Genomic DNA, 27,144 nt, shown 5'->3' on the forward strand with positions numbered 1-27,144 from the left:
AATTCATTCTTCAAACTTTCTATTATTTGCTGATGATCTAAAAATGCATCCTGTAATAACATCTGCTGAAGGCTGTAAATCACTACAGTCTCTGACGTTGATTCGGTGCAAGAGTGGCTTATTGAAATATATATAATTAGTATGTTAAAATCAATATAATTTCTTTTACTAGTATTAAAAGTACTTATTTCATTTGCGATGTTGGTAATATTTTAATTATACATATTTATTGTGTGTATGGGATGGTATTGATTGGATTGATCTGGCTGAGGATAGAGACCGGTAGAGGGCTCTTGTGAACGCGGTAATGAACCTTCGGGTTCCATAAGGTGGTGGGAAGTTCTTGAGTAGCTGCAGAATTGGCAGCTCCTCCAGAAGGGCTCAGCTCCGTGAGTAAGTAAGTAAATTTATTGTGTGTTATGTTAGAGAGTAAACGGTATTTTGATCTCATGTTGACATACATTTTGTTGCATGAAAGTTACTAGGTCTTAATCGTGTCATAATCTCTTCTCCCGATACTAGATAACTTTTGTATTGCCCTTATTCGGTCGGGTCGTGAGTTCACTTCTCTCTCCTGAATGAACCTATTTGGTATATTTCTAGTGAACGGAAAACTTGCAGAGAAAATTTGCGAGCAAGTTTATGTTACGATCAGTTTACGTTCCTCGTACTGACGATTCAGATTTGGATCATTGTAACTTCTGAACGCTATGAACCAGACGGCATCTCGCTTCTTTATATCTTATTGACTTTTTCCAAGAACAAATGGATACTGTTTGGTCTCTGTGTAAGTAAATTAGAGATGTTTCCAACTTTAAGGCTGATAATGTTTGGAGCCTTAGTTCTTCACGAAGACATGCGTCCGCTACTAACATCCTCCCCGATTTCTAGACATTCTTCATAACTTTCTCTATATCCCTTGAGGATACTTAAACACTCCCAATCTTGTTTAGTTTTCTTTTTTTCTATTAACATTTTGTAAGATTTTAGGTTTTCACGGCTTGTGACTATGAAGAGTGCTGTGTTTGGGCTGTGGCGCCGTGTAGATCTTGCGTGAACTGACGTTTCGGATGAACGTAACGCCTAACGCCTCCATCTTCAGGGTAGAAAAATCCGCAAGTGAGGAACCAGCGTGAGCAGGTGACTGCCAGTGTGCTGTCTGAAGAGGGAGGCGATACGTTCCACCGAAACGTCTGCTCACACAAGATCTACACAGCGCCACGTCCCAGAAGACGGCATTCTTCATATTAACATGTTATTTTAACTGTTTTATTTTTGTATACATTTATAGTGCTGGCCTGCTGTAGACAGTTCGCTGTTGGCCATCAATGAAATAAAGGAACAGAGTTATTATATTGTCACGTATCCTGGTAACGCAACAAGAAGTTAATGGGTTCTGGATTAGATGAATCGATTTACTGGATAAGTTGATTACAATTACAGTTACTCAAAAATAAAGTCTTCCTCTCGATGCAACCTGATTAGTCTGTCGTCTTCTGTTTCTTAGCTGAGCCTTCCGTCCAGTATCTTATCGCCTGGTGTAATCTGTATTTTGGGTCTCTCGTCACTTCTTGCTTCTGGCTTCACTTCTGAGTATGAGCCTCATTTTACGACCGACGGTCAGTCGGCCAGTCTGTCTTGGCATAAAGCTCCCGCCTTCCGTCCAGTATCTTATCGCCTGGTGTAATCTGTATTTTGGGTCTCTCGTCACTTCTTGCTTCTGGATTCACTTCTGAGTATGAGCCTCATTTTACGACCGACGGTCAGTCGGCCAGTCTGTCTTGGCATAAAGCTCCCATCTTGGGCTTCTGACCAGATCTGTATTACTGTTTGACAATTACGGACTTTTTTTTTTGTGGGCGCCCTCTCTGACGAGAGGACGTGTCTGTCTTTTGTATATACTGCTGGGCCTTGCCAGCGCAGTCTTTCTCGGGTCCGAGTCCCTTGGTACTCGAGACCATATATTATTGTCTCAAATTTGAGACTTCCATTTTCGTCGCCTCCTACGACTCGCAGGGTTACGGAGGAGGTATTCGAACCCGCCTCCACACTGGTGCCCGGCTTCAGTTCACTTCTGAACTTCTGAACTCTGGTTATAATTGTTGCGCGGCCGTGATAGCAGACACGCCTCGAAGGGTTCTGTATTTCTTATCTGCGGTAACTATCTGTCTAAGCACACGTTACCACGGAAACACCTCCAGTTCCGCAGTAACCTATATGCCTAGTCGAGTGTTTCCATGGAAATGCATGTATAATAGTTCCACGGTAAACCGTTTCCACGGGAACGTGCTCTGTTAATACTCTTCTAGGAAATCAACTTTGAACTGACTCAATTATTCCGTCACGTCACAATATTAAATATATTCTTTATTACTTTCAGTCGGCGTAAATAATATTGAACCTCTACAGTCGTAAAGTAGGCTTTAAAACGCTTGGAACTCCCCATAATCGTAGTAATTTTTTGTGTATCATCATCGTCATTAGCAAAACAACCCTTTTTGAGCCATTGCCTTCATTACAAGATTCTGCCAGATTTATCCTGTTTTCTTTGGATTTCGCAATAGTTATTTTTTTACAGAGCGAGGTCGTCAGCATTGCGTCTAACCCCTAATCTGGAGGACCAGGTCCCTCTCTTTATGTCCCCCAGTGACAGGGTGGCCCAGTTATACTCCCAGGCACTGAATCCCCTTTCTCGTCGCCTTCTACGACTCGCAGGGCTACAGTGGAGGTATTCGAGCCCGCCTCCACACTCGTCATTTATTGAGCGTCTCGCTTTTAAAATGTTGTGTGTTAATATTTGTATGACTGCATGAGCATGTATCTTAGGGCGGCCCAACACCACCTGCGTCAAGACAGACGTCAAGACATGAGACAAAAGACGCAGTCTTTGTTCATTCATAATCTCATTCGTTTCAACTGTGCTCCTTTCTTTACGTCATATCGCAGACATCATGTCTTGACGCATGCAGGTGTGCAGCCTACCTTAGTAGCGTCTGCAGACAACACATTACAACGAATGCCGTGGGATGTCCAACCACGTTCGTATGTGCCACCGCTTGTAAAAGGCTGGCAAACACTGGGATAGTTCAGCTGTTAGTAGTCCAACGTTAGTCAGGTAGTTAGTAGATTAATTACTTCCTTTGTTACTCAGCTAGTTATTTACTCGTAATTGGTTTGGTAACTAGTTAGACACAGTACACAACATTTTCCTATAGGTCTTACACTGGTATAAACCCATTTCTTTGTGAGACGGAGCTCTTATAGAAACCAAGTACGCGCTTGTTGAATTTCATAAGAAGTATAAACAATAGCAAGTGTCTCTAACAGTGACATTTGTAATAAAGCGCTTGTACGGGACCTGACACATGAAGTTTGTTGTGCAAACAGTAAGGTTACCGAACTCTAGGCTGCTGGAAAACGCGACTTTGCATAATTGCGTTCCCGTCTGGGTCCGGCTGCCTTCACGCAATGGTCATGATAACTCTCCCTCCACCCCTTCGCGGTCTTTCTTGATAAATTAGGTACACTACATGGGAAATGTAAAGCATTACCCTATCGCATGTAATGGCAGCTGCACAAGTAAACTGTCTCGAAACTTTGGTATCGTAAAGAATTGCTGTTTGTTCAGTTTAAATGGTGGACTGAGGTTTCCTTAATGCGTTTGCTATTTTGTAGACTACTGACTGTAGACGCAGCTCTACTACTGCACTGCGTACGCATATCACATAGCACGTTATAAAATTATTCCTGTAGGGTACACACAGTCCAGTCATAACATCCAGCGTTGAAAAAATACAGGACGCAGGTTTCAGGAAGCTCTACTGAATAAAAGTTGTTCATTAATATGACGACAGCTGACGGCAGAAAGACAATTGTTAGCAGATCCACCGACTAATACTAATAACCAGCTCATGCGCACTCATAATCTCACGCAGCACCATTACGATTTTATTTTGTAGACAGATATTTCGTTAAAAGTGTCAGTTACAGTTTTTATGGCAGTGATACATCTGTTTTGTGCTATAAACAGTACTCCTTTTATAAAATGAGTCTTTAAAAAATGAAGCCTGAAGGTTGTGGGTTCGATTCTCGATGTCATTCGATTTTTCAGTTGATATGATCCTTCCAGCCGCACTAACAGAAAAGAGTACAAGGAATCTTTATGGAGGCAAAGAGCGGCCGGTGCATAAGCTGACCATCACATAGCCGTCTGTGAACCGATTGTGTAAAAGATGTGGGAGCCTCGACGTCTCACAACCCTATGGGCCTCTACGGCCTGTTACAGGGATAGTTTTACCTTTTTTATGATGTTTAATCTGTGCTTTGGGTAAAGTAGGAGTTACAGGTAACTTGTGCGCATCTGAATTAAATTCAAATCGCCCGACCACTTTCAGTGTAGACCGAAGAGTGCCAAATTTCGTCGAAATTCACTGATATTTCTTTGAAGATGAAACCCGCTGATGAAGGCACAGTCTCCTTCGTCTTCTGTACTGTATGTAAAGAACCCATAAAAATCTTAGGATTTCTCTGTTCCGTGTCGAATGGAGAGAGATTATAATTTATAGATTTTACTTTAGAAGCTCGCCCCGCCGTGTTGATTTGTTTACGATAAAGAGTAAACAAGATTTTTTTCTTTTCACTAATGACGCGGCATTCTTTCAGTTCTCATGAAAATCGTGACCAGATTCAAGATTTATTAGGAGAGACACGGATACACCTGCTGATTTGTTGATGTCACATGATCTTTGACTGTAAAAATTGTTTTTGACAATGGCTGATTCAATATAACAGTTTTATTTTGGACTTGGTTCATTGTGTGAGGTGTTTATGACATACGCAAACTTCCAGAAGGTGGGAGTACGATCTTCGAGTAATTGCTTGTAGTATTATTATTATTTTAAGATAATAGCGACGTTTCGGATAGAACTCCTTGCCCAAACCGTCACAGTTCTTAAAATAAAAATGTGTACAAATTATGGAACTCCTTGTGTAATTTTGTTACTGCCTGTACTTCAGATAATCTCCTGAATTCTTTGTTTTCAAACGCCCATAATCTTTGTTCTTTGCTTTGTTGAAGACCGGTTTCCATGCCCATGTAAGCAGGAAATAAAATTATAGATTTGTATGTTGTAATCTTTGATTTTTTACATATGATTCTTTTAGTTAAAATACTCTGAAATTAATTGTAGCAAGCATAATCCCTAATCCCTTTACATAAGTACCTTGCGAACTGTGTTTTTGTAAGTGCGGTGTATTTATTATAAACTGCCTAAAGGTTGGCCAGCGCACCACGAAATATGATTTTAGAATCTCATGCTTCCAGAAAACATGGGATTTTATGTTATAAATATTTGTTTCAACCTAGTATAATAAAAGTTAAACGTTTGTTTTTGTAGCTTCAGGAAATAGGTCACACTTCTGGTTTAGCTCCGCTGTTAAAACCTATTTCTCTTTCTCTCTACCGATTACGGAAATTGTGAGCAGTTTATCCTGATTTGGAGAGGTGTAACCCAAGGTACACTAGACCTATAGGAGTCCATTGTTTTCTTTTCTTCATTTTTTTGTGCAACTTGCATATCTCTTTAGCTTTGATTTTCATTTGTAGCTGATACAAAGCCGTTGTTGCATATAGGGTACAAACATGTTTTCTCACGCCGATGGCAAAATGCCGTTAAATTATGTAGCGATAATTGGCCTTTTTAAGCTTAAAAGCAGTAGGAACGGCATAGCGTTAACACAGGCCACATTTTGACAGTAACTAATAATCACACTGCCTCGCGATTTTCATGTACCGCATATCTTGATGGTTCTTTATTGCCGACACAGATTTGTTATGGTTTTGCGGCAACCCTTCGTACGCCACTTTTGAACCGGAAGTCAATTGAATTAGCTAGCAAATATGCTTTAATGTTAGAAATATTGTATCGAAGCGTCATGTTATGTAGTATAACATCATGGAGCTGAGCCCTTCTTGAGAAGCCGCCAGTTTTGCAGTTACTCAAGAACTTTCCAGCACATTATGGAACCCTAAGTTTCATTACTGTGTTCACAAGAGCCCCCCACTGGCCCCTATCTTGAGTCCGATCTAGTCCATACCACGTAATCATATCTAAGATCCATTTTAAAATTGTCTACCCACCTACGTCTTGGTCTTCCCAGTGGTCTCTTTCCTTCTGGCTTTTCCACCAATATCCTATATACATTCTGCTTCACCCAAATTCGTGGTACATTCCCTGCCCATCTCATACTCTTTGATCGAACATTCTAATTGTGCTTGGCGAGAAGTACAAGTTAAGAAGCTCCTCATTATGCAGCTTTCTCCAGTCTCACGTCACTTCATCTCTCTTCGGTCCAAACACCCTCAGTGTAAGTTTTGAGGTTTTCACGGCGATGACTATGAAGAAAGTCGTCTTCTGGGTTTAGGCGCCGTGTATTCTTCGTTTTGGCCGACGTTTCGGAGGAACGTATCGCGATACCCGATGAAGGCCGAAAGGATGAAACATGTTGTAAACTTTTAACCTGTAGCATACGACGTATCTGTGTATAGATTGTGTCGAAAGAAAGCATAGTAATAAATATGCTTTGATGTATTTAAAACCTAGACAGCGTGAAGCTTCACATCCACTTCTGCTGTATGTCTTAATACCCGGATTCTTAGGCATGGGGACACGGTTGAATTTTACCACGAAGGCGGGTAATAGACCACTCCTGCTTCGTGATGCATTATACGTATACTGTATACGGTAGCGTAGTTGGTTGAGGCACTATGCTACAAGCCTGAAGGTTGCGGGTTCTATTCCCGATTAAGTCATTGGATCTTTCATGTGACCAAATCCTTCCAGTCGGACTATGGCCCTGGGGTCAATTCAGTCTCTAACACAAACGAGTAGCAGGAATTTTCCTGGAGGATAAAGAGCTGCTTGCGCGTAAGGTAGACCGCACACAGGCATGCGTCAAGACATGTAACATTCGAGAAACGATGTCTGCGACATGACGCAAAGAAAGGAGCACAGTTGAAACGAACGAAATTATGAAAACCGCCGCACACCGATCTGAGTCATGATGCTGACGTCAGCTTCATGCTGCAGACACGTGCAGTAAAACTCGGCATGTTCCTTTTCTGTGCATCATGACTCAGACATCAGTACTCAAGGGACAGCACCGGCGTACGTTATCGGCATGAGTGAAGAGCAAATAAATATTAAAATAGTGCAGACGGTTGAGAAATTCCCGGTAGTATAAGATTTTTCGTCCCCGGACTGGAATTTTACCGGACCGTTTAACGGAACGTACGCACCATGTTGAGCACACGACTCATTAAAGTCATGAATTCACTTCCTTTTCCTTCTTTTACGTAATTTAAGCTACATGTAAACTAAAATATCTTCCTCACTGGACAACGTCATGTCATTAGCTGGAGAAGATGTGATAAAACGCAGACACGTGCTACTTCGGTGTGCGGACTCGAGTTTGAATCACGAATGAAGCAAGAATGCGTCTTTTGTCTCTCATGTCTCGATGCTTATCATGACGCAGTTGGTGTGCGGCCACCCTAAGGCCGACAACCTCACCGCCATCTATGAGCCGACTGTCTAGAAGGTGTGGGAACCTCGGCGTCGCACAGCCCTGTGAGTTACAGGGATAACTTCACCATTTTACCTTTTCATATACTGTTCAGTAAGTGGTGAACTTATGAGATTTGAGGTTTTCACTGTGGTATTTTTTTATTGTTACTGGGTTAGGACTAAGACCGTTGTACTGCGGCCACTTCTGGCCTGTTGTACCAGCCCCAGATGATAGGTGAGGGTGATTGTGGAGCAATTGGTGGAATGAAGATTGGCAGGGGAAACCGAAGTACTCGGAGAAAACCTACCCCAGCGCCACTTTGTCCACCACATGTAGATTGTCTTGCGGGTTGTGACACCGTGTAGTTTAGTGGAGGTTTACCAACCTTGCGGAGATAAACGAAGTCTTCGTCTTTGGTTGGAAACTGCAGTGTTACAATCCAGGAGACCGCAGTTCATACTGTGTCTGAAACTTTCTGTAAGAGCACACGTCATAGCAGACCAATTTACGAAGAAATGTCCTGTACCTGCGGCAGTTCTGATTACCGAAAACATGATCTAGTAACGTCTCTAGTGATGGTGACATTACAATGTACGTCACGCCAAAGATGGTTCACACAGTACAAGTGATGAATTGTATTTCTACGTGCTGTAATTGTGAATGCAGTGCTGGTCTATGAATGGGTGCCGGATAGCGTTCCCTGCACTTACTGGTACTCACTGCGATGGGGTGTGCGGGGCGAGGGGTGATGATGTTTTACCTTAGGTCAAGTCACGTTACTTCCACGCAGTGTGTTATCCTATGTTAGCGAAAGTTTTACTATGAAACTTCTCGACTATGAATGGTATTGCGCGAGGTTATTCCTTCGTTCGCTGTGTGGGATGGGGGGTGGGGTTAAAGTAAGGGCGGGGCAGGTCATTGTGGTTAACCCCTGTACTAATGCATGCAACATCCTTGCCGTGTGTAAAACTGCATCAATGGATTATTAGTTGTTGTGGAGGGAGGCAAGTATTCTTTTATGGAGGAATGGTGGTGGGGGTGGTACTGGAGGGGGTCGTACAGAGCGCGTTGGGGTCTGGTCAACGCTTGTGCCAGTCTCTGGGCCCCTACACACGATACACGTCTCGAGACTGCTCTGCCGTAAAACCAATAAAATAAGCGGGAAATTATCTCAGAAGAATAAGAAGAAGGCCCATTAAGAAGGCTAATCAATTTCTGTAGCCTTATTTACTTACTCATGGAGCCGCCAATTCTGCACCTACTCAAGAATTTCCCAGCACTCAATTTCTGTAGCCTATAATTAATAATAATATGGATATAATAATTATGAAACGACGTGTAAAAAAATACATGGACTCTTTAACAACTTAGAAATAATTTCCATTAAGCGGAAATTTTTAACAGGAAACTGAAAATAAAAGATGATTTCAGAGGGAAATTCTGTTTTTTTTTCCTCATGTAATTTTTGTTCCGTACACTGCTTTCTTCAGTACGTGAACTAGGCCACGGGCTGGACGACCGGAATTCGTTCCCTGGCAGATGTAGGAATTACTTTCACCACCACCTCCAGATCGACTATGAGATTCATCAGTCCTCCTAGGTACCAGAAGCCCCCTTCCCCAAGGAAACAGTGGCTGGAATATGAAGCTGACCACCAATATCCCATATGCATTCCCCTTTCGCCTATTCGTACTACGTGCCCTACCCTCCTTGACTTGATCATTCTACTTATACTTGGAGAAAGCGGCCTCCGTAGTCTAGGGGTAACGTTCCCACCTCATGACTCAAGGTACGCGGGTTCAAAAACCCGACGGAGGTCGTGGAATTTTTAAGGGCGGAAAAGTTCAGGGAACAAGTCCTCCGGGAGGGACTTTAAGCCGTGGGTCCCGTGTCGTAGATTTACGGCACGTAAAAGAACCTCATGTCTCTAGGAGACCTCTGAGCAAAATTAGGCCAATTCCTCCGGTAGATGGGGGAAGTATCAGGTACCACTGCCAGAGGAGGGGGTAGAAACCTTGCTGGCAGAAAGGGACTAGGAACCCCTGCCAGAGAAGGGACGACCTTGCTGACAGAAAGGGACTAACTATTAGATACCACTGCCAGTAAGAGGTTGGAACCTCGCTGGCAGAAAGGGGCTGATAGTAAGCACCAGTACCGGTAGGGTATGGAGACAGTAGAAATTAAAGGGGGACGCACAATGGACCAGTAACCGGTCTAAGTGCATGGGGAAACCCATCCCCTCAAATACGGAATACGGAAATATACTTGGAGAAGAGTACAAGTTATGAAGCTCCTCATCATGCAGTTTTCTTCAACCTCCTGTCACTTCGTCTCTCTTCGGTGCAGCTATTCTCCTCAACACCCTGTTCTCAGATACCCTCAGTCTAATACGTTAGGGGAAGCCGTCAGTAAATGAAAGAGCGGCGTAAAGGTTCGAGTTCAGGGGGCTAAAAATAGTATATAGTATGTCAGATTAAGCGCTCAAGAGGTGTGCAACTTTGAAAAATTTGGATTTAAAACTGAACATCAGTGTGGTTGCGGAAAAGCGTTGGAGACTTTCCATGGAAGGATACGGCAACTAAAGAATTAACGTAGCATAAATCATATTGTATAACTGCAGAGGTTGGATGGAAGGATGGGAGCTAAATTGTGTTTGCAGAATCCTTGTCAAATGAATAGAATTAGATGTGAAAGTAATACACATTTAAAATACAGAAAAGGGAATATTTGAAAGAGGAAGTTGACTCACTTGATAGAAGAAAGCAGTCTTCTGGGATGTGGCACCGTGTAGATATTGTGTTAACCGACGTTTCGGAGGAACGTATCGCGTCTATCTTCAGGGTAGAAGAGAAAAAATCCTGAATATGGAGTCGATACTTTGCTCTGAAACGTCGGTTAACATACTATCTACACAGCACAGAATATTGCTTTCTTCTTAGTCACCGCCGTGAAATCCTGAAATCTTACACTTGATAGAAGATTAAGAACGAAAATATCATAGACTTTGGGCAACTCGGTGCGCATGCGCGAAGCAGCACTGGCTCTGTTTGTCATCTCAGTGTCCCACCTGTCAATACGCAGTATTTATTTCTTGACTAACTGAGCGACTGTTATCTTCTTAAAAGGTACTCTCACTTCATTTAATTTGTTGCTTGGTTAACTAGAACAAACAGTTTCGTGTTCTGGCATACTCTTATAGTAATTTTCTATAGATTCTTTAAGGCTATGGGGTACTTCGTGTCGACTGGTACCCTTGCCCTCAGACTATGCTGCTCATGTTTGGCCGCGCCATAGCTCAAGCGGTTAGTCGCAGGTTTCCCATCGCGGCGGCCCGGATTCGATCCCGGGTGTGGTCAAGTGTGATTTGTGGTGGACAAAGTGGCGCTGGGGCAGGCTTTCTCCGAGTACTTCGGTTTCTCCTGCCAATCTTCATTCCACCAATTGCTCCACAGTCACCCTCACCTATCATCTGGGGCTGGTACAATAGGCCAGAAGTGGCCGCAGTACAAGGGAGTTAGTCCCACCCTACTAGCAATAAAAAAAAAAACTCACGCCACTGTACTCAAATGCACTGCACTCACTAACTTAACTGAACTGTGTCGTTCGAACCATATAGCCTCGGAGCGGAAGAACGCCGCTTGCAACAATTCTATTGTTGCATGACGTCATCGCGTTCCTCTGTTATGTGTACGGGCCATTACCTAGCAACGGGTCTATACGCCACAATATATTTTAATATCTCATTTTATACGGTTTGCAAGACGAATCTGAGTTGGAACATATGCTTCTGTGTATGTATGTGCATGTGTGCGTAATGCTATGGTGAGATGGGAGCTATGAGCGTTAGTTAACACAGTACATGAACATAAGGTATATATAACAGGTTACGAACTAGCGAGCGGTTTTTTATTTCGAAGTATCACGTCTACACTACGAGTATTGATTATATTTTGATGTGGATATTTGAAATGTGGTTAAATATAGAAAGGGGGCGGTTTAGATTGACTGTTTGTGCGTGTTATTTGTGGGAGATGTCATTGTATGTATCATTGAATAACATGGACTGAAAAAGGATACGGGAGAAAGCAAGGGAAGGTAACGGTACCAGAACATGTATGACAAATGATTAAACGTTCCGTCAAGTTATCAACACTAACATTAATGTAACAACTTTCACAGATCACTTTAATGATTTTATACAATTTATGTGTGACCTCGCGGTCAATGTGCTATCTTATTTAGTTTAGTATAAAGTATAACTATACTGTCTTACGTTCAGTTATATTAAAATTGACATCCAATGTCTGTTGACCTTCTGCCATGCAACTTTTCGGTCTCGAAGTTTCCTCGGACCTTCCTTACAGCACTAACACTTGTCTGTGTGCTGATTTGTGAAATTACTAAAATAACAAACTAGCGCACGTTTTGCGTATATACACACGTGACTTTTAGCCTTAATCTTCTGCATTATGAGGCTCCAAATCATTCTCCAGCCTCTACTAGCACATGGAAAACTTAGCTCCATCAAAGAACAGCGAAATCTGAAGTAATTTATGTGAATAAAAATACCCCCCCCCTACGTGTACATCATATATTCTGTGTGTTAATTTTTGTTTGTTTATTTAACCCCGCTACGCCTGAAAAATATATCTAAATATTATTTAAAAATTCGAAACTACAGTCTTCTGAGATGTTATGCCGTTCATTCTGGTAGTTTCTACAAAACGTTAGGCCTTCTGCCTGTAAAACTACATGGCGTCACATTTCTTAAAACAGTTGACATTCACGGCCTTGAACTTTAAATTTAATTTACAAAGTTCAATTCGTACCTCACAGAAAGTGCTATGTCTGCATTACGAAGCTATTTTGAGACAATAATAACTGACTATTGTCGAAATGACACGGAATGCATAACACTCAGTGACCAGCATAGAGAGTTTTTTAATATTAAAACAAGTGGTACATATAGTAACCACTGTGCTTCAAAAGGCTAATGGCGCTTTTAATAATTAGGATGGTGTGCTGTTGAATGATATAGACCTTATCTGAGGCACTATTCTGAAATTTTTCCCGAGGAATTGAGGAAGCCCCTAAAACCACAGTTGGAATAGCTGTTCTCCGGGCCGAGATCTGAATCCGTCATATCTCGAATACGAAACACGAATGCTGCACCATGAACCACGATTTTCGGTAAAATTCAGTTATCATTCAAAATAGAAAGATACGTTGGACCCTGTTTAGCCGAGGAAAGTTGCATTTATTTAGGCAAAACTAATGAACATCAAGTTCAAATACTGATTGAGTAAAGTAGATATTTCATGATTAAAAAGAATAGCTCGCCATTTCCGACAGTCGGTAGGTTAAAGCGACGTACCACTGGCTCGCCACGCCTTAGATAAAAACCGTAAATAAATGGACAGGCATTCCTTGTGGCCGAGTTATGTTGGAGAAAACTTTAAGAAGTTGTCAGTGTACCTTATAGTCTTGCTTTCATGTCGTGTAACTAGTAATTTCGCTTCAACTTACTAATCTGATTTTGTATTTTTCAGTTAACAAATTTTTGTTGTTTACATTTTTTATTGTTTTCTCATGTGGTGAGATTGTGGCCACTGTTTGGCAAAACCTGCCCCATTGCCACTTTGTCCACCACAAATCTCACATGAGCTGACCCGGGCTCGACCCTGGCCGCCGCTGTTGTTTAAAATGCTTCTATTCTTCGCGAATACATCATTTTTATCGACTGGCGAGAACATGTGAAATTATTTTGATGCAAGAATTTGCCATAATAACAATTCTCTTATATCGACAGAAACATTTTCAGTGATATAAAAAGAAAATGGAATAGTAATGCAACTTTCCTCGTTACACCCCCTCGGCACGATGAGCCACAGGGTCAGTGAGGGGGGACCTGAAACAATAAAATGAAAATCTATGTTAAAAATAGGCCTACTGTAAATAGCACCTGAAAGAGAAACGGTGATTAGTAAATCGGCTGAGGACGAAATGTAAAGGTTAACGCAGAAGAATTCTGACCAATTTAGTGTCCCCGTGTTCTAATGCAAGCTGCATCTGCTCCAGAATATCTTGATTTCCCCCCCCTCCACGCAGGCCTACAGAACAATGAAAGAGATGCAGCTTGCCAGTTCCAAACAAACACATGACGCGTTAAAAAGAATTTTCGGAAAATTTTAGCAAGTCCTGTGACTTACTACCTATATATAAAAAAATAGTGTGGGCATGAAAAATTCTTCCATCTTCATGACGTTCCTGTCGCAGAATACAAATGATCAACATCTGAAACAATTCAATCAAAACGTATTAGAATACCTGAAAGAGAGGTGTTCGTTAGTAAAACTTGAGGACTTTCTTTTTAAATATTTTTTCCAAATTTTGTAGAAAGCCTTCATATTCTAATTCAGATTGCAACTGATCCTCAATATCCTAACAAATGGCCTAATATCCCCCCCCCCATCCTACGGAAGAAAGAAAGAAAGAAATCAAATATCTTGGAAAAGCTGCAACCTGTTATTCCAAATGAATGTAAAAGAATTTAGTGAAGATTTTCAGAGAGATTGTTCTATCTTCATGACGTTCCTGCCGCAGAATACAACATCTGAAACAATTCAATCAAAACGTATTAGAATACCTGAAAGAGAGGTGTTCGTTAGTAAAACTTGAGGACTTTCTTTTTAAATATTTTTTCCAAATTTTGTAGAAAGCCTTCATATTCTAATTCAGATTGCAACTGATCCTCAATATCCTAACAAATGGCCTAATATCCCCCCCATCCTACGGAACAAAGAAAGAGATCAGATATCTTGGAAAAGCTGCAACCTGTTATTCCAAATGAATGTAAAAGAATTTAGTGAAGATTTTCAGAGAGATTTTTCTATCTTCATGACGTTCCTGTCGCAGAATACAACATCTGAAACAATTCAATCAAAACGTATTAGAATACCTGAAAGAGAGGTGTTCGTTAGTAAAACTTGAGGACTTTCTTTTTAAATATTTTTTCCAAATTTTGTAGAAAGCCTTCATATTCTAATTCAGATTGCAACTGATCCTCAATATCCTAACAAATGGCCTAATATCCCCCCCATCCTACGGAACAAAGAAAGAGATCAGATATCTTGGAAAAGCTGCAACCTGTTATTCCAAATGAATGTAAAAGAATTTAGTGAAGATTTTCAGAGAGATTTTTCTATCTTCATGACGTTCCTGTCGCAGAATACAACATCTGAAACAATTCAATCAAAACGTATTAGAATACCTGAAAGAGAGGTGTTCGTTAGTAAAACTTGAGGACTTTCTTTTTAAATATTTTTTCCAAATTTTGTAGAAAGCCTTCATATTCTAATTCAGATTGCAACTGATCCTCAATATCCTAACAAATGGCCTAATATCCCCCCCATCCTACGGAACAAAGAAAGAGATCAGATATCTTGGAAAAGCTGCAACCTGTTATTCCAAATGAATTTTCGTAAGTTATCATGCAACATTAAAAAATATTTAGTGAAATTTTCCATATTGGTTCCATTTTAAGTGATAGAATGTGATTAACATTTTCGTTTGTTCTTGTTAACTCCAGAGGCATGGTTTTGTGAAGAAACCAATGCGTCTTGGCACTGTTGGCTCACGTGGCGTCCCATAACATTTGCAGCGGTTTCTGATCACGTTCACTCGACGCAATGTTTTGCCCCCCGCCCGCAACGCAAACCTAACATGAACGGGAACAGAAACAACTCCAAGATGTTAGGTGCGCTTCGCTCGCCTCCTCCGGCTGCCAATGGAGACCGGTCGAGTTCCACAGCCCTGTGTCCTCAGTGTCTTGGTGTTGCTATGGTAACATGCTCAGATGCTTTCTTATCACTATGCATGTGTCTTTGTGGAGAGCAGGCTGCTTCGCTCTAGAAGCTAAGGGAAGAACTGAGTGCACACACCATTTATGATTGTAGATGCACCTCTGGTGTATTAATACAATTTTATTGAATGTATGATCCTTTTAATACTGTGATGGATTTTTAAATATAGATTGAAAATCCATCATGCAGTAAAGGCGTTAATTTTACCGAATCTTTTCTTGAGAAGGCATCTACCTTAAACTAAGTGAAAGTAGATAGGTTTAGAGTTGCGCCACTTTGTCGCTTAAACAACAAGAGACAAATTTCAGCGCGTTAACTCTACTCCCTGGTGTATGCGAACCCGTTCTGTGCTGAAGAGGCCACTGCTTACACACAGGACTAGCCTCGAAATTGTAGAGGCTTTTAATGATCGAAGCAATCGCAATAGAATGGATTTTAACATTGTATCGTCATTTTTTTGTAAATTTTCATTTACGTGGAGTCTTTTTTTAACCGTCATATTGATGTGTCTTTCCGCGACCTCTCCAAGTGCTGTTGCCTTCCGTCCGCCACTGGCTGAACCACTGAGGTGTCAAGTATTTTGCAGCCTGCCGGAGCACTACGCTACCAGTGTGACCCAGCACACTAGCACTCTGCTATATCTACCTAACGTCAGTGAAACCTAACATCGCGGCCTAACTTCGAAGAAGGGGAAGGGGGAGTAGACAGCAACACACAAAAAACAGTAAACACTTCCTTAAATATGTAGTGACTCCTCTGAAATTCAGGCTGCCAACTTGATGCTTACATGCTATAAAACCCTACAACTCTAAGGCATTCCAAACACCATCTGATATGCGGTGTGGTATGTGCAGTTCTAAATGGTTCAGCCAGCGACCCTTACAGACAGGAAGACAACGGGGAGAAAGAAATGGCCACCTACTTTAACCCATGCACCTTGCAGTTGGTGATGATGTTGCAGGAGGCGATACTGCTGTTGAAGCTTGCAGTCTTGGTTCTTCAAGTTCACAATCTTCTTTGATTCGTACAACACTTTAGGATGCATGTGAACACAATAGCACTTTCTGCACTGCTCATTTCACTTAGATCGCTGAACTGAATTTACTTTATATATTTTAGCTGCGTTAATTCTTGTTGAAAATATTTCACACCAGCTGAAGTACACTTCGCCTAGGAACTTGGATCACTGTGTTTAGAAAGCAGAGGAATATATTATTTTTGAGAACTCGATACGGGCTTTGATTTTCACATTTGCATCACTTCACTCACAATTCACTCAACACAACTCCGTGCCTCCCTCTTGTGAACAACGTAATATTTAACTCAGCTTACAGCTCTCATTCGTCACAATGGATGTGCTTTTCCTCCCAAGTGTATTATGGTAGATTTTGAAGCTTATAATGGCCGTATTAATTTCGTACAATGTATTACGGGTGTCAGCATATAAAAACTAATTCCAAGCGTAAGAATATTTTGTGTTAAAAGAACCCTAATCATAACGTAATGTAGTGAGCGTTTTTAGCAGTCTTTAAAAGGCAAACAAACAATTGCAGTAAATACGCATTATACTGTGTTGCTGTTTAAAGCGTTTTCATAATACATAAGCTCAGACTGTCTCCCCTTTCCCCCCATCAACTTTTCGTAAATATGGACACGACCGCATCATGTTATTTGCAATGTAAATTAAGATGGTATTTATTTCTAAGCGATGGATCAAGTATAGCCTCCTCTCGCCTGAACAGATGGACAAATTTGATCGTGTAGGCCCTGCGATAAATGTATTGCGTTTAATGAATGTTCGCCATAATATTAAGACATTAACATTTAAAATGTGGGTCATTCAGGGCTGATGTATGAAAGTGTCTCATCATTTTACAAAATTTAACTTATTTACTTACTTACTCATGGGGCTGAGCCCTTCTGGAGGAGCCGCCAATTCTGCAGCTACTCAAGAATTTCCCAGCATTTTATGGAACCCGAAGGTTTATTACCGTGTTCACAAGAACCCTGCACTGGTCCCTATCCTGAGCCAGATCTGCCCAATCCTATCTCTCTTAAGATCCATTCTAATATTGTCCACCCACCTACATTTTAAACCACTTTTAAATAAGTGTCTTAATAGGCAGGACTATTAGAAAAGAAACTCCCTTAATATTTCTTAGAGACAATCGTGAGTTTTTTGGTGAACCTCGCAACAGCTCACTACAGTTTCCCGTTCCTTGCCTGCTTGCGCATATACATGCCCGCGTTTGACAAACTCTGCTGTGTTCGTTTTACGTGTGAAGCATTGCAAAACGGCCTGGAGGAATCATAGCTTGTATAGAACACGTCACACTCATTCTGAATGGTAATCTGTAGGAGTAAACAGCGTTTCTAGAGAATAATTTGTTTCAACTTTCGTATTACGTACATTTCCGATTTAACCCTATAGGCTATTCCCAGGCCAGTTCGTTGAATGGAGGCAATGATGACCGACCAAAAGAGTCTGGTGTACCTTTAGGCGCTAGAGAAAAATACCCCGAAAAAAGTTTTTGGACCCAGGCGTAGCTACCTTTTTCTTATGTTTTTAGATACGGGTATAGTCTCTCACTATTAGAATATAAAATGTTATGTCATGAGACTTTTTATTGGTTAATATTTTTTTAAACGAGACATTGTAAAATTCTTGAAGTAAGAAGCTAGCAGTCTTCCGGGATTTGGCACCGTGTATATGTGGTGTTAACCGACGTTTCGGAGGAACGTATCGCCTCCATCTTCAGGGTAAAAGGAAAAATATAAGACATCCGCAAGCGAAGAGACCGTGGTCTGCTTTTACCGGTTCTCACGGTCTCTTAGCTTGCGGATTTCTTATATTTTTCCTTTTACCCTGAATATGGAGGCGATACGTTCCTCCGAAACGTCGGTTAACACCACATATACACGGTGCCAAATCCCGGNCTTGGAGTAAGTTCGGTCGCAGATTTGTTCAATGGACGTTGTTTTTTCTGCTCAAACTTTTTTCAATGATCTCTTACTTGAATTTCATAGAAATAATGCGGCAATTATGTGTTGTATAGAACATCAAAGGTTAAGTGCCGGCCATGCATCGTATAATGGAAAATATATCACATATTCAGTCATATATACAGTGCCCATCAATTTTTCTATGCAGTCATTCATCGCAAACACACTACAGAAAGCCTACGAAGATATTAGTGCATATGAATCATGTATAGACTCTTGATGAATTATACAATACACATTGCCATTTTGTATTTGGATGAAGTTTTCTATGCCCTAATCTCAAAAAATTCTTTCAAAGAAAGAGCAGAAACAAATGTCCATATCAGATAATGTGAAAATGAGTAATATTTACGTATTTTCAGCCCCTTTTTACTGGAAGTTGTATCAAAACTACTCCTTAAATTTATAAACCCCCTGAATATATTATCGGCTAAAAATTCTCTCACTTAGACCCAATACTTTTGAGTTTCTATTTCTAATGTTAATAAAGACTCGCTCCATATTAACTTGACTAATGAACGAGGAACAGTTCTTTTGCAATGCACATGCTGGGGCAATTCTACAGGGTGAGTACTTCACTGATTGGAACAGCTTTTATAGATGCGAACCTCAGCAGAAGCAGTTATGCAATTTTAATTTTGTTTGGAAATTCTGAATCTGATTCGAAATTTGCATAATTTTTAGGTGGCGTAAGGTAGCATTTTATTTCGCGGATTTCCCCAGTAACTACCTCATCAATGTAGTTAAAACAAGAAATACAGTATTTGAAGAACTGTCCGAACTCGCACAAATTGTTTCAGAACGTAGACCCTGATATATCAACGGGTTTCATCCGTTAATATTGCAATCATTTAGCCTGAAACCGAAAAAAGAAAATTAGGTTAAATTCAACTTGTTACCAGACAAGCCGAATCATATTTGTGTTTGTAGGATTTCAAATACTACAGCGAAGAAATGAACTCTGGCGATAATTTATTTTATCCGTAATTTCTTCTAGACCAGTCTGTTTAACAAACGTCTCTAATATTCAAACGCTTTTTTCATACTGCATTCTTACAAGTTAGTTCTAGTTTCTGGTCACAAGAAACAGGTTTATGCTGTGTTCCGTTCTGTCACCCTGACGCTCGAAATTCATAACAAGTTTTATGAAAAAAAGCACAATAAAATGGTTTGCGAATTGTTATGAATTATTACTGCTTGCACCTTGCTTCAAAACTCTTTGGAGATGTCTAAGAAAGTTTCTGTTACAAATTTTTATTTCGGTATAGACTTGATCGGAGGTCATCGTACAACAGCCGTAACATGCGAGCTAACTCTGCATCCTGCCAAACGTAATGCAATAAGATATCCTTTTTCGAAATTTCTGTTATTGTCTTTAACGCTCTTCAAGGCAGCGGCCATTAACTACGTTGCCCGTGATATTTTTTCACTGTCAGTTTTAATTTGTGGAATGTAGACATACTTTGACAGAGCTCAAGTTTGTGAAAGTATATGTACGCAATTGTTAGGTCAAATTCAGCGCAATGTGAGAGGAGGCTAATACAGAGATGCAAGTAATAAAACCGCGTAGGCATATAAAATGTAATTTCTTTGGAATGAATGTCTGCAATCTGTTTTGCAAAGAATACAGCTATTTAAAATTTAACAAGTTTCCGAGCGCTATTAAAACAAAGTGTCATCCTATCATTGTGAGTTATTATATTCTTGATATATGAAAGTACGTGTGTTCCAGTTAGTTACTTTCTTTGAAATACTGGAACATTTTTGTTACATGGACCCGTGCAAAAGTAACTGACATTGACGTTTCAGATGTCTGTAAAAGCAAATTAGGCGTACTTTACGGAACAGTAACTCACTCACAGATCTCTCTCTGTTGTTTCAACTTGATGTGAGCGATCTGAACACACAGGCCAAGCCCGAACACCGACTGATCAGAGACGTCAGAGACGCACTAAGACAACTCGAGTTCTTATTTCTGTCACGTGATATCCTATCGGATATTTTCTGTACTATTATTAATTATCTAAATAGTTCATGTATTGAAGTATTTTGTCGTTATATTTTTCTCTGTGGTTTTTATTAATTCACCTTATTATAATTTAACATTTATTTTATATTTTAATTTATTTTACTGAATTCCTATCTTCAACTGTCGTCGAACTAAATTAGCGATACTTCCTACAGGACGAACAAAAATGGAGTACCTCATAGGAGCTTAGATCTTTCTTAGTATTTTTAACGGCACTTCCTACAGGATAAATAAAAATTGGAGTACCTCATAGGAGGTTACAACTTTCTTAGCATTTTTAACGGCACTTCCTACAGGACGATCAAAAATGGAGTACCTCATAGGAGCTTAGATCTTTCTTAGTATTTTAACGGCACTTCCTACAGGACGATCAAAAATGGAGTACCTCATAGGATCTTAGATCTTTCTTAGCATTTTTAACGGCGCTACATCCTATCTGTTTATTTATTCGTGGTTGCTTTAATGACGCTTTCGTTAGTTCAAATTATATAGCATGTAGACGTTTTGTCACCTTCTGACTTCATGTAGCGGAAAACAGAAACCGTGAAGATAATATTTGCATGACTAGCAAAAATGAAACCCGTTTAAATTTCAACTTGTTCAGAAATTCTTAATCCCAGTGATTTCAAAATTTTCGTACAGGCAACTATATATATATATATATATATATATATATGTATGTATGTATATACTAAACTTGACAGAATAGCAGTGTGCAGTAAGCGGTCCTGTTATCTGGAGGAAATGTTTTCTGTAAATGTTGTCTGTGAAGGCGAATTTCCAAAAATATCTAACCATTGTTTTTGTTCCATGTCTTCCAGTCACAACTTGACTCACTATTAGATTCTAAAGGGTTCTGACGGTGGTGTATAACACTCGGAATTACTGGGTTTTTGGTCTTCTTCCATTGTCCGGTATTCTAAAAAAACACTAAAGAACACAATTTTTCGGAAGCTGGATCTGTTTCTGTCCTCAGGGTGGGAGACATCTGCTCTGTTGGGTCCGTTATAAAGCGTTAACCTTAATCACTGGTCCATGAGGACCTAACGGACCCAACGGACCCAACAGAGTGCCTTCCAACCCTTCACCTGAGTACAGAAATGGATCTATGAATAGTTTCTGAAACGTCATGTTGTTTGCTGTTCCTTAGAATACCGGAATAGAGTACCCAGCAAATCCGAATCAGTAACCAGCCTATGTATGTCGGAGGCTGAGTGATTTGGCCCTCAGATACAAAATGAACACTTACAAACACTTTTTAAAATTTCACCAACAGTTATTTTTTCGACGTTACCACCACCCACTCCGCTTTTGTGACGTTCTCTTATGTTAATACAGAGGCACAGATATTTTCTTCTAACAAATGGTACTGATCATTCTCCAGAAGCAAAGCAAGACTTAGAAGTAAATATTTTCCATCTGTAGCTACAAGCCGGAAGGTCGCGGGTTCGAGTCCCGATGAGGTGGATTTTTTTCAATTAACATAATCCTTCCAGCCCCGCTATGGCCCTGAATTCGACTCAGCCTCTAACATAAATAAGCACCAGGAATCTTCCTGGGGGTAAAGGGCCGGCGCGTAAGTCTGGCAACCTTACCGCCATCAGTGAACCGATTTTCTGGAGAAAATGTGGGAGCCTCGACGTCTCACAACCCTATGGGCCTTTACGGCCTCTTACAGGAACAGTTTAACCTTTTACCGTTTAAATTATGATTTGACAATATGCACGCTGTCAGCTGTGGAAACTTCTTGTCGGCAAACTTCGAGACTGCAATTCTGACTGAAGCATAAGTACTTATTACTTCCTCCTGGCGGTCGCACCCGTAACTACTCATAACGTCACAGCGGTCACAGCTGTAGAATGTTATATTTTAGCTTCTTGTTGCACTGCATAGATCAGACTGTGTGCCCCGTCTATGTGCAACGTCGTTCACTGTTCTTTCTTCGTATTCCTTATTTAGGATTCTGCTGCTCACCATAATGCGGGTTTTCCCTCTCCTATTAACCACAACACCTGTACACCGGAAGATGACCAGTTAGGCCGAAACATGTAGTGTTCAGTAAAGGAATACGAAGACAGAATAGTGAACGACGTTGCACTCAGACGGCACGAAAGCTTCATGGTCACATCACTGCTGCTGAATTTTACCGACAGACTCAAATGTTAAGTACAGACTGTCCGCGAAGGATCTCCGGGGTTTGGTAACGCGATATCTATCCACATAAATGAAAGAGAAGGGTGCAGATGTGGAAACTGAATCGCCCAATGTAGCAAATTCGAGTTATGAATCAGTCCAACGCAAATCTGCATACGGTTTGATGTGAATGTAAGAATTAAAAATGGCAACATCGGAAGCTAGCATGATGACGTTTATGAATCAGTATACCCTACAATATAATATTTGTCCCATTCATAGCCTTGCATGCGTGAACGCGATATTCAAGTTCAGTCGACACCCTGATCAGCAATTCAATTGTCATTTTTGTCACTGCCTCTGTGATTCTGGGCCTGCATATGTTGAACTGAGTGTCCTTCGAAGATTGCTGTCTTCTGGGATGTGACGCTGTGTAGACTAGTAGAACGTTAGGACTTACCAACATTTCGACTGGCCCTGCTCACTGCAATAAAATGTAATATATTTTGTATTGACTGTTGCTGTCTGCACTGTACTGTCATGTTTGGGGCACTAGATGCATCTTCATCGGATCTTGGAGTTCTCTGACTTCCGATATTTCTGCTTTGTTCAGTTAACCCATTTCTGCCGCCACGTTTCGAAACGGGCATATACACGCCACGAAACGCATTTCTTTAATTTTATCACTTACAGCCATATTGTTATCTGTTGTTGTTTAATTTATCGAAGTCTGTATAGGGTTGTACTCTTATAACTTATATTTTTGAGTGCGGAGTTCTCACGTCTCCTTCTTGTTGGTTTATGCAGCCCTAGGTTTATTCTGCTGCGTAATAGTTTCTGTTTCGTTTAGTCTGTTCAGCTTTCTGATGACGGATCGCCCCTTGGGAAAGCTTTTACGGGGTTTTCAAGGCTCGAGATTAACCATCGTACAGGCCTGTAGTAAAACCTTTTTTATTCATAATTCCTCATTACATTTTTCGTCCATGAAACTGTCATCATATATATATATACACGTCTATATTTTCACATGTATGGGTGACTGTAGACAAGAGTTTGGACTGGTGACTCCATTTATTGACCACTAAACACACGAATCATGACTGCACTTAATTCTTGCGCAGTCGCTAATCTCCACACTTTACAAATCACTACAGGACACGCTGTCTTTTCAGTCTGCTGTGTCTTCACCACTCACCCCTGGTAATAACCTCTACCTGTGGAGATTGTTCAGGTCCCGCGCTCACTTCATTGCCCACTGGCTGTCAACCGCACCGGCTATGTCTTCTCTTCACAAACTCCCTTACAACTAACTTCTAAATTCGTCTCGGTTATAACATCTCGGCACGGACCGCGTAGAAAACACCGTTACCAACAGTTCCTCTGTTGTTGCGCGTGAACTCGTTGCCATGGGAGCCTGTTTGTTTCATAGTCGCTACCTAGTAACGGGTCTACATGCTACAGGGCCATAATGCGACTGGAAGGATTAGGTCATTTGAAAAAAAACATCCAATTATCTCATCGGGAATCGAACCCGCGACCTTCCGACTTGTAGCATAGTGCCTCAATCAATTACGCTACCGCGTGGCCCTGCTGTAGATAGTGTTTGTTAAATAACCGAAGACTAGTGAGTCGATCCGCCGTTATCCGAATGGTTGGTAGACCGCGTGACGACGGAAATCGGCACTTGTGATTCTGTTGGCAGGTAAATGATGCTTTAAACGTGAGATGGAAACGGAGTAATATTAACTCTGTAAAGTCTATAGTGTTCTGACCTTTACGTCTGTGGTCTGCAATGAATCGGGCTATGTGTTGGTGCTGAGGCGCGGAACATAATGGACTTGCATCGTCCTCACACTGCGCTCTAATTGAGTGGCCGTCTAGCCGAACCAAGTGCGGCAGTTCATGCGGAGAAACTTGTTGCCCCTACACCATGACATGCAATATTGCCCAGCTGTTACTCCTTCCTTCCCTTTCTTTCTTTTTTCTTTTCTATTTTTCTCTTCGGCGTGTGTCTAGACCAGCTCTGAGGCTCACCCAGCCTTCTGTCTAATGAATACTAGAAGCTCTTTCTCCGTAGGTAAAAAGGCCGGGGCGTGAAGCTGACTAATAATCTCCATCTATCGCCGAAGCTAAGAATGCAAACCTTTACTTCCAACATATCTTCAGTCTGGAGTACTTACCGTATTTACGCATGTATAGGCCGCAGCACAATTTTCAGACAGAAATTATAGAAAAAATAATTTTCTTGGAATATTATTTCAGGAGTATTACACCCTGTATTACTAATTATGAATATAATTTTTTTTAAATGAAGTGTGATTTCGAATATTTCGAATATAAGCCGCACCCCAGTTTTCCTCTTGAATTTTTGGCAAAAAATGTGCGGCCTATACATGCGTAAATACGGTAATTACCTCCTTTCTTTATATCTTTTCCATTCTTCATTCCTTCTTTCCTTCTCTGGAGCCGGGATAAATCAGTCATTATAGCGATAAGGCTGCATGCTGGATGAGCGAGGAATCAGAGTTTGATTCTCGGCAATGGCAATGCTTGTTTCTCTTCTCCATAGCATCCGTATGGCTCATGAATCTATCCAGCCCCCTACCCAGTGGGTAACAGGGGCTTTTCCCGGGGACAAAACAGCCGGGACGTGAAACTATCTGTACCGAGATTAGGAATGGTAGAACCTTACTTCTGCCACAGCTATGTGCTTGGTGTAATGCTTAGTTAAGCAAAGGGGCAGTTTTACATTACCTTCTTTCATTCTTCCTTTCTTTAGTTACTCTTCTTTCTTCCATTTCCCATTGGTGGTGTTTCTTACTGCCTCTCTAAATATTCTGGTGTGAGAAATTCCCAGAACTTCAGCATGTAACGAATGACGGTCGTCCAGTTCGTAGTCTTCGTACTGTACTTATCTTTTGGAACTTCTCGTGTGTATTTGGTAGAAACCGGCGTGTGCTATCATGTTGTCCAGTCTTGTCGCTTTACCCACCGACGTGAGGAAGTGTTCTTCCTGCTGAGACCTCGTCCCCGGCCATAAGTAGGCTTTCAGACCCTTCATTACTTTGATTGTAAATCATCCATCAACACGCCCTACTGCAAGCCATAAAAGTTTGAAGAACAGTGAGGTATGTGATACGTATACCGTATCTAGCTCCGACACCTGCCTCTGTTGATTTTTGAAGCTGGAATCAAAGAAGACAGTAGATAAGCTCGTCGTGCAGAAAGAGAGAGACGGAGCTATGAGATTCTGATATTGCTATGAGATTCCACTCGAACTTGTCTTTCATTTATGAAATTTGATATTTTCACAGAAGTGAACATTTAAATTGTGGCCTTCTGGGTTGTGACACCGTGTAGTCTGGTAGGAGGATACCAGAGTTTCGAAGGAACATACTGCTTCTATCTTCAGTACCGTGTCATTCATCGTTATGCTAAGAATATCATATAGCTGATCGTATTATTATCGATAGGCATTTCTGTTGCAGTTGTCATGTTATTTGTTACCGTATTTTAATGGACTTCGATTTCCCCTTGCAAACATTGCATTCAACTTTCCAAAGTTCAGCTCCATACATGTCGATGTTACTAAGCAACTTGGTGCACTCGAGAGACGAAGCCTGCTGTATCGATGTCAAAGCCTGGCTGACTGACACCTGGTTCGTCTGGCGGTCACTATGTGACAATCGCTACGGCTTAACTAACAGCCGCCCGCCAACGTACCTGTATTTAGTTGCCCTCTTAATACTGTAGGGAACCATTATGTTTACATCTATATATATATATATATATGCATTTATAATTTGATTTTTTGAAGTCTTGCCCAACGTAGTTTCCGCGAAAAACAGTTTTATTTTAAGTGGTTACTGTAGGATTCTGACGATGGTGTATAACACACTGATATATTGGGTTTTTGGACTTTATCCATCGTCCTGGTTTTTAAGATAACTAATAAAAACACGACGTTTCGGAAACTGGATCTGTTTCCGTCCTCAGGTGAAGGAAAACACCTATTCTGTTGGGTCCGTTAGAAAGAGCTAGCCTCAATCACTGGACCAGTGATTGAATAGGTGTTTTCCTTCACCAGTGATTGAGGCTAGCTCTTTCTAACGGACCCAACAGAATAGGTGTTTTCCTTCACCTGAGGACGGAAACAGATCCAGTTTTCGAAACGTCGTGTCTTTATTTGTTATCTTAAAAACCAGGACGATGGATAAAGTCGAAAAACCCAATATATCAGTGAGTTTTATTTTACTTGATATAATTTTCTCATTAGTTTAGACTCTTTGTTGTCGCTACAAATTAAATTTTCCAATAGAAGCTTGTTTCCGTTTAATCAGTGTTCTGTTTTGGACGGGTTATACCACCTGAATTCCGCTCAACATTTTGTTCTGTTACTCTCAGATATGTATTCAGATCCGCGATACTGAGACACTCTTGTGTTCGTAACTAAAATTGTAGCGACTTACTTTAATGACGGTTCATCTTTAGTTCAAGGGATTGCCAGTATTTGAGTCGGCTTGGAGCTAATAGTAATGTCTCTCCTTTAGA

General features: G+C 40.9%; 1 protein-coding gene across 5 annotated transcripts in view; it reads left to right on the top strand.

Annotated features, from left to right (window-relative positions):
- The window catches only part of LOC111872959 (histone acetyltransferase KAT7), a 441,373-nt gene that overhangs the window by 142,602 nt on the left and 271,627 nt on the right, over positions 1-27,144 (top strand). Inside the window, exon 8 of one of the 5 annotated variants that reach the window (XM_033754897.1) lies at positions 4,112-4,145. The exons of the other annotated variants lie outside the window; for them this stretch is intronic. Coding sequence (XP_033610788.1) covers positions 4,112-4,120 — 9 coding nt within the window. The 3' untranslated portion in view covers positions 4,121-4,145. Of the gene's footprint in view, positions 1-4,111; positions 4,146-27,144 lie in introns of those variants that run through there. 5 annotated transcript variants of the gene reach the window in all.

The sequence above is a fragment of the Cryptotermes secundus genome, unplaced genomic scaffold, assembly GCF_002891405.2.
Source record: "Cryptotermes secundus unplaced genomic scaffold, Csec_1.0 scaffold407, whole genome shotgun sequence".
NCBI lineage: Eukaryota > Metazoa > Arthropoda > Insecta > Blattodea > Kalotermitidae > Cryptotermes > Cryptotermes secundus.